Source organism: Dasypus novemcinctus, unplaced genomic scaffold, assembly GCF_030445035.2.
Source record: "Dasypus novemcinctus isolate mDasNov1 unplaced genomic scaffold, mDasNov1.1.hap2 scaffold_189, whole genome shotgun sequence".
Classification (NCBI taxonomy): Eukaryota; Metazoa; Chordata; class Mammalia; order Cingulata; family Dasypodidae; genus Dasypus; species Dasypus novemcinctus.
Window position 1 is genome coordinate 257,663 of NW_026688167.1, and position 14,026 is coordinate 271,688.

The following is a 14,026-nucleotide window of genomic DNA, read 5'->3' on the forward strand; positions in this document are numbered from 1 at the left end:
CTTGATAAATTTTTTTCAAAACAGAGTCCAAGAAAGTGGTGAAAAGAAAGCAATCTGGCACAACTTCTTCACTTTACAGATGAGAAAAAATGAAGCTCAGAGAAGGCAAGTGGCTTGCTAAAGACCACACAGCAAAGTACTATCAGATATGGAACCAGGGTCCAAGCCCCTGACTCCCACTCAGGAGCTTTTGAAACTCCAATCCAAGCGAGCACTGCAAATATTAAGGCCTGTGTGTGAGCAAGCAACATAAAGACTATGCAAGAGACAGCACCTCCAACAAAAGCAGCTTGACTTTATTGCAAGGAAGCTAGGGAGGAGCAAGGCCGAGGGTGGGTCTCCACAGGAACTCCCACTGCTGAGCAGAACTGCCAGGTCCCAGGTCTATTTGGAAGCCAGGAAGAGAGGCTCAGCAGTCCTAACAGAGAGAGAGAGGAGACGTTACATGGAACAAGGGCGCCACCTGCTGAGCACATGGCAACAATGCAAAAGCAATAAAGGCTGCAGTGGGGGTGAGGGAGAAACCCTTGGGCAGCAGAACCAGAATGCCGGGCCAGCACCCACCAAGGCTGGTATACCTGCTTCAGCCAGAACCCACTATCCTTCCTAAGCCAGCCACTGCTTCAGGCCCCTTTCTGGGGAACTTTCAGGGCTGCCGGGCTACACAGCGAACAGTACTCCCCTCCTGTTTCAGGTTTAGGTTGGGAAAGCAGTGAATGAAATCATGAGCAAACAGATGTGTCAAAGCCAGGTGATCAAGATGACTTCACCATCAAGAAACACTGAAGGTTCTTCTCCCTCTGTGTTGTTCCCAAGGCTGATCGCAAATAAGTCACTGATAAACCTCCTATAATAGACTCCAAAGTCAGAAGCCACCTGGAGGGTGTGGGGTAAGGCTCACTGGTCTGTTTCTTACCCAGGGCTGTGCATCTGAATGTCTGGGAGCCTTTCCCAAACTATATACGTCCACTGCAGTATCTACAGAGAAAATTACATGATGCTCAATGTCTGTTTCCAAATCATCTGGGGGAGTCAGCCATATATGAAATGAGGATGGCTATGATTTGATAACTGCTGGATCTGCGTGATGCGTATGTAGGGATTCATTTACTACTCTACTTGGGTATGTTTGAAATTTCCTAAGGTGAAAAAGCCAAAACTAACTAAATAAGACACCTATGGGAAAAATGCACACTAAGGCACACATGGTTTAGAACCAGTACGTATTAAATCAAATTCACGTGTCCAAGCCAAGAGTTTCCAATTCAAGGGGTTAGGGCTCCCCCACGTGTACTGCCAGCTCAGAGGTTTTTCTTCTTCCCTCCCTCTACCCCGTCTTGTCACAGAGCACTTTTATAGAACAGTCTTACCATCTTTCATGGATGCTCAACATGAAAGACAAAAGCAGGGTTACTAGGGACAGCCAGAGAGGCCGGAGCCCCACCTGCTCACCTTCGCCACAAAGCCCCCGAGGTGGAGGACCTGTGTGATGCACACCGTTCTGCAGGGTGGTGGGAGCTGTGGCATTTTAACCCTCAGTTTAGAGGGGACTTCACGGTGAACCCCAGGAGGCAGCAGAACAGGGTGAAGAAGGTTTAGACCCATTTATAGATGAAGGGAACAAATCTCAGGGAAGAAAGGAGATAGGCTCACAGTTGCAGGGAGAAACTAGGGTAGCGCTGAATTAGAATCCCAGAACCCCAATTATCCACCCAGGGCTCATTCCTGAATGTGGGGATCATCCATGGATGCAAAGGGGGTAAGGAAAACAGACACCTCAGACTTCTCACGATGTCACCGTGTACACAGGACACCACCGTAGGTGAGATTCCAAATGTCAGGCTTCAGGAAGGAGGCTGCCCTCACGGCGGACTGTCTGGACCCGCCAGTCGGCAGGAGCTGGCTCTGCCTGGGGGCCCCCTCACAGGCACAAACCCCCAGGGACAGTCAGATTCAGGATGCCTGCCTCTTGCCCTGCCTCGGCCACTCCTTGTGCGGACTGGGTCAAGTTACTCCCCTCTCCAGGCCTCACTTTTCTCAGTTCCGGTGAGGCAGCCAAGCCACATTGGGGATGGCAAGCATTTTAATTCACAGGTCAAATGCACTGCATGGGGAGGGAGAGCCAGGCGTGCTCTGTTGTGAAGGACTCCGAGCCTGGCTGGGCACAGTGAGAAGGACGCAGGGTCGATGAGTAAGATCTGCCCCATATCCGGAAGAAAGAGTGTGGACAGAGTGCCATTTACCTGCCTCCCTGGAAGACATAAAATCTAAGGGAACATCCAGCTGTGTTACACCAGTCTGGGCCAAGAGCATGCTCAGGACTAGCAGCAGTTCCTAGTGGGGAGAGAGGCAAAGCCTGAATTACCTTGCCTGGTCAGTGCATTGGAACATGAGGCCAGGGCAGAGGGTTCATCTATTTGGCCAGTTTATCAAAGCAGAAGACACACTGTTCCATGCTGAAACCCTGCTGACCATGAAATAAGGCCCCGCTGCCCTCCAGACACAAAGGGGACCTGGACAGGGCTCTGCCTACTTGTAGGGAGCTGGAAGGAGTCCCTGAACTTTGTGACTGGCATTAAATAATAGTGAAATATTTGTAACTTCTCCAAAGAAGGTGGTCTGCACATTGAAAATGACCCAGAAAAGGTGCTCTCCTTTTCTGCATAAGCTCTCAAAGGCCTAGGGTCAGCTAGGTCAGCTAGGCAGGAGCGGGCAGGTTCATTCAACGGGCAGGAGCTTCACCCACCTGCCCCTCTGGTTCATCCTGCAGGCTGGAGGCCCAGGTCCCTGCTACTTGGGGCCAACATAGGAAACTTCTTTTCCTGTTTTCTTCAAGGTCTCTAGCAGAGTGTCCATGTTGTGCTCCGACTCAATGGAAACCTTCTTATTGGGCAGGTCAATTTCAAACTCAACTCCTGCAGGAAGAGGAAACAGGGTGTGAGGAAGGGAAGGAAGCAGGGACCCTTCCAGTTAGACTTCTTCTCCTTTCCTCTCAGACTAGGGGTTAGCAAAGTTTTTTGGTAATTGGCCAGATAGTACATATTTTAGGCAATGTGGGCCACATACGGTCAGTTACACATTCTTCAGTGTATGTGCATATGTGTTTGTGTGTGTTGCAACCCTTTAAAAATGAAAAAAACATTCTTAGCTCACAAGCTATACAAAACAGGCTATGGGCTAGAATTGGCCCACAGGCTGCAGTGTGCTGATGCCTGCTCTAGATGAGTGCTTATTTGAATTTTATATTCAGTTGCAAAAGTAATAAATACACGTTATTATATAAAAAGGAAAAAGCAAACACGTCTGAATAAATTTAGAAAGTGAAAGTGCCCCTAGAGACCAAGGTGGATGGTGTGTTGTCTTTCTCCCAGAAAGACAAATGAAAAGCCATTCCCCCAAATGGCATCATGCTAATACACATCTTGCTGTATTTCACTTTCCAGTGTGCAGGATATCTTACCATTTTAGCAAACACAGATCTATGTCACTTTCTGCTTAACAGCTACATAGTTCCCACAGTGCAGATGCTCCACAATGTTTAATCAGTCTCCTGTTGAAGGACACTGAGGTCGCTTTCAATTTTTTACCATTATTGTAACATCCTTGACTATATCTTAGTAAACTTGCGAAAGTATTTCTGTACCATGAACTCATAGTAAAGGAATAATGGGGCCACGGATGGGCACATTTTACGCCTTAACAGATATGGCAAAACTGCTCTTCTGAAAGGCTGTGCCAACTTGAAGCCCCAGCAGCACATGGAGCACCCAGGGTGAGTCCTGTTGAGACAACACAACAGAGGAGGAGGCCCTGGGTAGGTTCTAGGCTTGGCTTCTCCATGGACTTGCTGGGTTACCCTAAGCTGGTCCTGCCCGTTCTGGGCCTCAGTTTCCCCATTTGTACATGAAAAGTTGAGGATGGCCAGCCCCACTCGTCCTTTCCAGCTCAAGTGCCCACCTAGGCCCCAACCAACTCAGAAAACCCTTCTTAAGAGGCCACCCAAGTAGAAAGAGTCATGAAAGACAGAAAAAATGGGACCACGCTCACAGGCCGAGCTGCAAGCACCAGTCATTCATGGGACCTTAAAAATCACGTGAATTTTAATTTAACATTTTGTGTGATCTATGTATCTTAAAAAATAAAAAAATAAAAAAATAAATAAATAAAAGAGGAAAAAAAATCACTTGGGGGAGTAGATGCAGCTCAAGTGGTTGAGTCCCTGCTTCCCAAATATGAGGTACTAGGTTCAAACTCTCGTACTTCCTAAAAAGAAAACAAACAAAAAATGAAAAACAAAACAAAACAACTCTCACTGGGGAGCAGATATAGTTCAGTGGTTGAGTGCCTGCTTCCCATGTACATGGTCCTGGGTTCAATCTCAGGTAACTCCTAAACAAACAAAAAACAAAAACACATGAAACAGGGTTTAGCCTTGATTTCTATGTAATGGATACCTGAAAGAAAAAAAAAAGTAAAGTGTGTCTTTGTTTTACCGTGGATTTTTGTCTTTTGGTTAAGAAGTGCCTCCTTGTTCTTTGGAATAAAGTTTTGGTGGCAACACTGAGCTGGAAGAAAACCTGGGATCATCTAATACAGTGGTTTTCAAACTGTGCTCCTTGAAACCCATGTTTCTGGGCAGGTGGCCATGAACTGTGAGAGGAAAAGGCAAGCCCGCCCCCATCTCATCCCAGGCATGCTGCTTTGCATACGTGAGGGCTTCCAAGCAGTTTCATTTCTAACGGATCTACAGCAAAAGTGAATACAGTGATATCAGTGGGGGAACTGAAGCCCCAGGCAGAAGTGCCCGCAGGCACATGGCAAGTTAGTAGCCAGGTTCTTTCCACTTCCAAGTTAAGATCCCAGTTCACAGGTCTAGACCAGCCACCAACATGCCGCAGGAGACTGGGTTAGTCATTTCCCTCCTGGGCACTGGTGTCAACACCTCCAATCCACAGATGGAAAGTACTGTTCAGAAGATTCCTAAAGGGCTAAAGAGATCATGTTCGTGAGGAAACCCTTGCAAATCGGGCATAATTATTATATAGGGTTTTAAAAAAGAAAATCTTAGAAGACTGACTGGACTCTGGTACTACCAAAACTCTAACCACCAGTTGTTACCCTACTGACCTTCTCTGAGTCTCAATTTCCTTTGCTGTGAAATCAGGGGGACTGAACAAGAACAATGATTTTCTAAATATATCAAAAAAAGGTGTTTCAGGAGTTCTTCAAACAACTGATTCAAAATTTATTTTTAAAATATTATAATTTTAAAAACCATAATGAAAATGATAAACTACACTCAAATGTGTCATATACTGAAAGCCAACACACTGGAATCCACGGTCAATTGATTTTGACAAGAGTACCATGTCTACTTAATGGGGAAATAGTCATTTCAACAAATGATGCTGGGAAAACTGGATGTCCACATGTAAAAAAATGAAAGTGGGCTTTTACCTTATACCATATACAAAAATTAACTCAAAATGGATCAAAGACCTAAATATAAGAACCAAAACTATAAAATCCTAGATTAGGTCCCAGGTTTGATCCCTGGTACCTCCTAAAAACAAAACAAAATAAACAAAAAACCACAAAAGCATAAAAAAATTGATAAATTAAACTTCATTGACGCTGAATACATTTGTGCATCAAAGGACTTTATAAAGAACGTAAAGACAACATACAGAACAGGAGAAGATATTCAGAAACCATAATCTAATAAGGCTTTAATATCCAGAACACATAAAGAACTAAAACTGAACAACAAAAAGACAAACAACCCAATTAAAAAAATAGGCCAATAAACAAACAAAAAAAAACCCCAAAAAAACTAAAAAAAAAAAAAAAAAAAAAAAAAATAGGCCAAGGACTTGAACAGACATTTCTCCAAAGAGGATAAATGGTTAATAAATACATGAAAAGATGTTCAACATCATTAGCCATTAGGGACATGCAAATCAAATCACAATGAGATACCACTACTTCAAACCCACTAGAATGGCTAGTATTAAAAAAAAAACACAACCCCGCAACAAGGTAACTGTTGATGAGGATGCAGAGAAACAGGAATCCTCATGCACTGCTGGTGGGAATGTAAAATGGTGCAACCACTGTGGAAAACAGTTTGGCAGTTGCTGAGAAATTTAAGTATAGTTATTTTCACATGGCTGGGCAATTCCATTTCTACATAGATACCCAAAAGAATGGAAAGCAGGGACTCAAAGAGATATTGCAGACCAACGTTCTTAGGAGCATTATGCACAATAACCAAAAGGTGTAAGCAAACCAAGTATCTATCAGTGGATGAAAAGATAAACAAAATGCAGTATAAAATGGAAAATTATTGAGCTGTGAAAAAAAGAAATGAAATTCTCATATACATCACAACACAGATGAACCTTGAAGACATCATGTTGCATGAAACAAACTAGAAACACAAAAGGACAGATATTGTCCAATCTCACTTACATGTAACAACTATCACAGAGACAGCAAGCTGATGATAGGGTACCAGGGCTGGGGTGGGGGTAGGGAATGGGGAATTAATGCTTGATGGGTGCAGTTTCTATTTGAGGTGATGGAAAAGTTTTGGAAATGGATCTTGGTAATGGTAATACAACATTGCAAATATAATTACACTAAACTGTATACCTGAAAGTGGTTAAAGCGGGAATTATTACATTGTTACCACAATATGAATGAAAAGAAAAAAAAAAAAAACACTGGAGACCACTAACATATTACCTGGAACTGCGAAGGTTCTGGACCTTGACTGTGTGATCCCAGTCAAGTCACTTAACTACTCTGAACCTCAGTTACCTCCTGTTTAAAATGGAGGTCATCCAATTGTAACAAAGGTACCAAGCTAATGAAAGCGTTAATACTAGGAGACAGGGTATATGAAAACTCTATATTTAATGCATGATTCTTCTGTAAACCTTCGACTTCTCTCATTAAAAAAAAAAAGTTAAAGACTTACCTGAAAAGGGCTGTGGTAAGGATTAAATGATGTGATTCACGTAAGGCACTTAGTAGAGGCTAAGTGCTCAATACATTCTAGTTCTTCTATTATTATCAGATTAAAGGAAAAATGCTCTATGTCTGCGTGCCTCTGAACATGAAATAACTGTATGTGCCTTCCCCTCCCCCTCCAGCCGAGGCCACTCACTCACCTCCCAGCTTGTTGAGAACCCGAGTGACAGCATTAGAGCAGCCCTCACAGCTCATGTCCACGAAGAACTCGTGCTTCTGAAATTGCAAAGCGAGACCATGAACCAAGTGCCACAGAGTGACCCACACAGCCTGCCAGCACACGAGTCCTCTCAGGCCCAGAGAGAAGGTAGACAGACTGGGCAGGATTTGTCTAGTCAGACTTCCCAGGAGCCTGTTAGTCCCAGTCTCTTCAACTGAAATGGGAGTAACCAAGGGTTTCTATAGCTCACAGCTTGTTGTATTACTGAGATAATCCCCATAAGACCTTGAGCACATAGCCTGGCACACATTTGGATCATTTGGAGAGCTGGTTTAAAATATTGGTTTTCCAGTCTCATTTTCAAATACCAATTATTGAGTTGTGGTTTGTCTCAGGACATTAATACCTCTGATGGGGGAGCCCCCATACTCTGAGCAATGCTGATCTGGCATCAGAAAGTCACTTTCTGCATCAGAATCACCTGGGAGCTTGCAACACCTGCTCGGCCGGTCTGGCAGGGCATCTATTATTTCTAATAAGCTTTCCAGGTGACTCTGGTATATCTTGTCCAAGCACCTCATTCTCAGAGAGAACACCTGAGTCCAGGGAAGAGCAAGGATTTGCCTGGGCTCCCCAGTGAGATGAAGACCAGGCAGGAAGGGAACCCAGTCTCCAGGACTCTGTGCAGACTGTATCCTAGAGTCACCAGCTATCAAACTGGGGCCTGAAGGGAAGCTCTCAGAAGACAGAAGCTTTGTTCAGTTCCCTGCGGCATTCCCAACATCTGAAACAGTGCCTGGCACAGAGTGGGCACTGAATACATTTTGATGAAAGAACAGATGATGGTTATGGCTGATAGAGGACCTCTGGGTCCTTTCCATTGCCTTCAGACAGGAATTGCTTACATCAATACTCCTTTATTTGAACCTTTCTGGAAATGAGGACATCTGGAATCAGATGGACCCAGACTCATGTCTCAGCTCTGCCACTTACTAGCTGTATGTCAATGAATAGTTACTTAACTTCTTTGTGCCTCTGTTTCCACATCTGCAAAATGGGGATAGTAGTACCTCTCCAGAATGCTGAATGGGATGAATGTAGGACTTTAGGTGTGGTAGCCAGAATCCACGAGGGTCCCCAATGATCCCTGCCTCTTGTTCTTTATGCCCTTGGGTAGTCCCATCCCACAATGGAGCAGAGATGGTCTGTGTGACCAAAAGAATGTGGCAGAGCAAGGCTATGTGACTTCTGGGGCTAGGTCATAAAAGACCTTGTGGCTTCTACCTTGCTCTCTCTCTCTAGGATAACTCCCTGAAGAGGAAGCCAGCTGCTATATCATGAGGATACTCAAGGAATCCCATGGAGGTCCACATGGTGAGGAACTGAGGCCTCCTGCTAAAAGCCAGGGGAACTGCACCCCCAGACAACAACTGTATGGATGAGCCATGCTGGAAGCAGATTCTCCAGCCCCAGTAAAGCCTTCAGATGTTTGCAGCCATTGCTGTCATCTTCCCTGCAACCTTATGAAAGACCCTCAGCCAGAACTACCCAACTGAGCTGCTCCCACATTCATAACTCTCAGAAACTATGAGATAATGAATGTCTGCTGTTTTAAACCTCAAAGATTTGGGGTGATATGTTACCCAGGAGCAAGGGATAACTAATACACAAAGAAAAGAGGCTGGAGCCTGGTACTGGCTTACATTGGGTAAAAAGTTAACCACTGGATTATTATTGTAACTAAGTTGTTCCATTTCCTTCTTTCCTTTCAAGTCATGTTTCTGTTTCACAACTTCAATGTACACAATAATTCCCTGGGGAGCTTGTAGAAAGGGTAGCTCGCCAAGCATCTACCTCAATTGTCTCTGTGTATCTGGGGTGGGTCCCGATTCTTTTTAGTCTACAAGGGGTGAGGATGAGGCAGGGGGTAAATACACAGCACTACTGAGGAAAACTGGACTAAGCAGCATCTCAAACTCTTTCCAAGTCTCAAAATACCCTTAGGTCCCAATTATAATCCTGTTGTACAGAGGAAACTGAGGCAAAGGGTTAAACAGCTTGGTTTTCTAGTGTTGGATTGTTCAACTTTCTGTGACTAGGAGACCACTACTTTTATCAAGGCCAAATCTCCAAAACCCACCTGTTTTTGAAGCTATGTTACCAGGAAAAAAATGGTCTTAAACTTAATCCATTCCTGTGGGTTTGAACCCTTGTCAATAGGATCCTTTGATAAGGTTACTTCAGATAAGGGGTGGCCCAGAATGGGTCGTAATCCTATTACTGAAGGCCTTAAAGGGAAAGTCAGAGAGAAAGAAAAAAAGCCCCAGAGCGAGCAGCCAGAAGGAAAACGGAAGAGAAGGGAGAGGCCAGGAGAGGCAGTCGTTTGCACTGCCATATGTCAGAGGAGTCAAGGACCAAGGATTGCCAGCACCAGACCCAGGATGACAGTCTTCAGGAAGAAAGCATTACCTTGATTTAGACTTCTTCTAGCCTCAACACCTTAAGCCAATAAATTACCATTGTGTAAGCCAACCCATTGCACGGTATTTGCTTGCGCAACGAGGAAACTAAAACACTGCCTTAAAGAACAAGATCGGTTTTCCTTTTCTCCAAGTTAAACACCTCCAGTTCCTTCAGCTTGTTTCATGACTATTCAATATCAACCACAACAAATTCTGAAAAGAAGGATTTTTACGGATAGTCCAAAATCTTGTCTTTTAACTGTTGTCCTCAGCAGACTAACAGTATCAGCATCATTGGGAGCTTATCAGAAATGCAGACTCTTAGGTCCCGTTCCAGACCTCCTGAAATCAGAATCTTCATTTTAACCAAACACCCAGGTCATTCCTACCCATATTAGTTTGAGGTGCTGCTCTAGAAAAGAGATCAGCAAACTACAGCCTGTGACTTGGTTTTATAAATAAAGTTTTACTGGAACACAGACAAGCTCATTTCTTTACCAGAATAGCTTTGCTGATTAGTTTTAACAGAGAATCACTGTGAAGCCTAAAATATTAATTATCTGGTCCTTTCAGAACGTTTGCTGATCCTTGCTCTAGAATAACCAGCAATCAAGATTCATCAGTAGGGTTTGCACCTTCACACAGTCCAGAGCTTTAATTGTTTGCAAGATCAATGTAAGAGCTAAATTTATAGAATGGCTTCTACGTGTCAAATGTTCTTTATAGAGCATCTAAGTTAGTTGTCACCCAGCTTGGAAAGTCAGGAGGAAATTGAGGATCCCAGGAGCTAAGCTGCCTACAGTAAGTGCTGAGGATGGGATGTGAATTCAGGCCTTTCTTGGCTTCAGGGAAATAATGCTAATTCCGGAACAGGAAACTGCACAGCCATCCACTACCCCCCCCAACCCTGACTTGTTGCAGGAGCTGAGAGTGGGAACACCTTCTTCAGGATAGAGAGAGGACAAATTTTTTGTTGCCCAAGAACCTAAAGTTAATAGATATCTGAAGTTTTCTGCTGTTGATGACAGGGAATGGATGCCCTTTCATCCTCCACAGTACAGAGGTCAAAAGCCAGGAGGCAGCTGCTGGAAGCAAACATTATGACTCCTCCCCCAACTGGGTTGCAAAAATGAACCTGGGGGTAGCGGAGGATCTGCAAAATGGACAGAGTAATCTATTCTTTACAGGAGATTCTCCAGACTGCTAAAACTGGATGCTTGACCTTAGTTCGGCCCTGATGGGTCAGAACTAAAAAATGAGTTCTTAAAAGTAGATGAAAAGTCCAGTAACCTATAAAATTCTTTGGCAGAACCTCACCACTGGAAAGGCAAGGATGGAGTGGGGTCACTTTGCCCAGTCCCCTTTCAGCAAAGGAATTCTTAAATATCTGGGACCTTCAGTCCGTGAACACCCTGGTGACTGGCAGTTTATTAGTACTAATACAATTGACTGCCTGCTATGAGCCTAACACTGTTCTAAGCACTTTACATGCTTTGTCTTATTTAATCCTCACAATCCTATGGGGTAGGTATTATTATTATTCCTTCTTTACCAAGAAGGAAACTGACTTTGAGATTAGGGCACTCGCTTGGGGTCACAGACCTAGTGAGTAGGAGGACCTCGACTGGATGTAGGCGATCTTCAAAGCCTAATCCTGAACCACTGTAGTCCTTGTTACCATGGGGGTGGAAACCTGCCTGCCTATGGTTCTAACCCTCTCTCCTAGGTCTACCCTAGTGCTACCATTTTGTGGGGACCAGCTATGTCAGTGGCTGTACTACATGTTTTACTGTCATTCTTCCAGTTAATATGATAGTCCTTTGAGGTCAGAGTTTTTATCCCCATTTTATAGATGAGTAAACCAAGGCACAGAGAAGTAAAGCAACTTGCCCAGGTTCACCCAGCTGGTAGGTGGGGACACAGATTTTCAGAGATTTCTGGGACTCCACAGCCTGTGCTCTTAAATGGTTGTCTAAGAAACCCATGACATGATACACCTTTTCTTTTCCAGTTTTGAAGGCAGTCTCTGGATTACCACCCTCCTTCCTTCAGCAGTTCATCTCCAGATATTGTGTCACATGCCTCCCCCATCCCCGTCATCTTCTCTAGAGAGTCTCTGGTTCATCAAAATCCCCACAAAAGGACAAAGAATAGAGTGATCCTTAAGCCGGCCTTTCCCTCACTGCCACCCTCCACAAAAACCCTGCTGGCCTCCACTCTCCCAGGCACAGAGTGATTAATGCCACAAGTGGATTTGCTAAGCTGGGAGGGCAGACTCTGTTGGTCTCTTTGTCCACAGTTTGTGTTGCCTGAGGATTTGTCTCAAGGTACCTGGCAAGACCCAAGGGAACGGACACCTGAGATGTGCCTGGCTCTGCCCAGGGGGCCTCTGGCTTACCAATCAGCTCCCCGAAGACAGGCTGCTAAGGCACAGACATAAGTGGAACAACACTTGGAGCAGAGCCATGGACACGGCACTCTGGGGGATGGGGTGATGCTAAACACCACATGATCCCAACAAGGGTCTCAGGGAGGAATTGGGATTGGAACTTCCTCCCAAGCCTGTGTGACTGCTTTTGCAGGGCACTTTCCTGTGTGGTTAGGCCAGGAGAGACTATGAGTCTGAAGATAAGGGGCTTAGTCTTGGTTCCGCCCTCCTCCCAACACAATCTTGAAATTACTGTGCTGTTTTTTTTTTAATCTGTAAAAGGCCTACGTTTCTTACCTACAAAATGAGGCCACAAGCAACGATATAAGTGCAATAAGGCTGAGTTGCAAACGTATGCTAAGACCTGCTCATTCCTCCCCAAACTCTTCCGCTGCGTAACTAGGTGACTTTGGGCAGGCCCCTGAACCTCTCTGGGGCACTTGTATTCAGAAAGTGACCAGTTGAAATGGTTACAAGTATTGTCTCCATTCAGTTTAGTCCACCGGTTCCCAACCTTTTTGTTCCACGGACCCCTCTGCCAGTGAGGTGAAAACCACGGGTCCCTAACTAAGTCCACACTATACTGTGTATTATTTAATAAACATATCACACCCTCACCAACATGTGCCTACAAGAATAAGGTTTTTTTGAATTTCAATTCAAGCTCACAGACCCCTTGTTAAGAATCCCTGGTTTAGTCTAACAGTGACCTAGCAGTTGGCTAGAGTGGGCAGGGGAAGTGAAGAAAAATAAGGACCTCTGAAAACCTGTCCAGTCAGCGAGGCAATAGTCGGGCCCACCTACTTGTTCCTAACACCCCACTTCTTTAAGCTCCACAGACAGAGGCATCCAGGTGGAAGGCGCAGAGACAAGTGGTCCTTTTTCCCGGCTCGCCACCAACTCCTGTGTAATCTTGGGTGACTGCCTCCTCTCTCGGACTCAGTTTCCCAGTAAAAAGCAAGGAGGGTTTGGGCTTGTAATCGCTGGAAGCGTTACAACTCCGACGTTCTGAAATCTGGCTCCTAGATTCACTTTACTTTCGGTTCCGATTTTTTGGAGGGTCCCCAAAACTAGGGGAGGGAGTGTGTAGGACAGGTGGCCAAGCGGCAGTGCAGCCGAGGCTTGGCGCAGGACGGGGGCGCCGCAGCCACTTACCGGCATGACCGACTGCGGTAACAGCGGCGGCGACGGCGGCGTCACTCGGCTCTGGCAAGGTGGCTGGAGCTGCGCTTCCGGGTATGCTCGCGAAGAGCGGACGCGCCACTCGGCCAGGCCCCGCCCCTTCTGGGGCCGACCGGCTGCTAGGCCCCGCCTCTTCCGCGGGCCGGGGCTGGCGCAGCCCGAGAGCCAACAGGCGCCTCCTGACGGGGAGCAGAGGCCGGTGCGCTTCCGGTAGAAGCTGGCTGGGTGAGTTCCTATTGCTTCCTGGGCACTTTTAAAACGCCTACCCAGTGTTAGACCGTGAATACGGGCCGGAAGTACAAGGGCATCATCGTGAATAGTAGAGATCCCTTCCCTCCCTAAATACATATGTAATACACTATCCCATTTACCCATGAGACAGCATCTCATTTACTCAGTCAACATATATGAAGTACTACCCGTGGACCAGCTCTGTATTAGGCATCCAGGAAGCAGTGGTGGAAAACGAAGTACCGTGGTAGGGAGCGAAGGAAGCTTACTGTGATGCAGCTGTACAGGAGCTGTGATGGGGTATCATGGGGCCACCGAGTAAAAGGTCCCTAATTCAGACAGGAGTAAGGGAGGTGAGAGCGTTCTCGAAAAGGGGAGGCTTCTGGAGGATGTAATATCTGAGCTAAGGGGAAAGGGCACAAGTTCAGCTGATGAAGGTGAGCTATTTAGGAGGGAGGGAGGCGGGGGACTTTTAGGCACAAGGAACAGCGTGAACAAAAGCTGGAAGACAAAAGTGGGCATGGCTTG

At 45.6% G+C, this 14,026-nt stretch overlaps 1 protein-coding gene across 1 annotated transcript; it reads right to left on the bottom strand.

The window, feature by feature from the left end:
* Nucleotides 1-275: 275 nt before the first annotated feature.
* On the bottom strand, nt 276-13,805 carry ATOX1 (antioxidant 1 copper chaperone). The gene is made up of 5 exons (XM_058292659.1): nt 13,768-13,805; nt 13,241-13,529; nt 7,176-7,251; nt 2,747-2,915; nt 276-418 (listed from the first exon to the last, which is right to left on the bottom strand). Exons 1-4 carry the CDS (start codon nt 13,803-13,805, stop codon nt 2,791-2,793), a joined length of 528 nt encoding a protein of 175 aa, XP_058148642.1. The 3' UTR covers nt 276-418; nt 2,747-2,790.
* Nucleotides 13,806-14,026: the final 221 nt, after the last annotated feature.

Coding starts and splice junctions, on each gene's coding strand:
- ATOX1 (XM_058292659.1), bottom strand. CDS start 13,805: ATGATACCCCATCACAGCTCCTGTACAGCTGCATCACA. Junction 13,530..13,767: donor TCCTGTACAGCTGCATCACA/GTAAGCTTCCTT, acceptor AACACTGGGTAG/GCGTTTTAAAAGTGCCCAGG. Junction 7,252..13,240: donor TACCGCAGTCGGTCATGCCG/GTAAGTGGCTGC, acceptor TTGCAATTTCAG/AAGCACGAGTTCTTCGTGGA.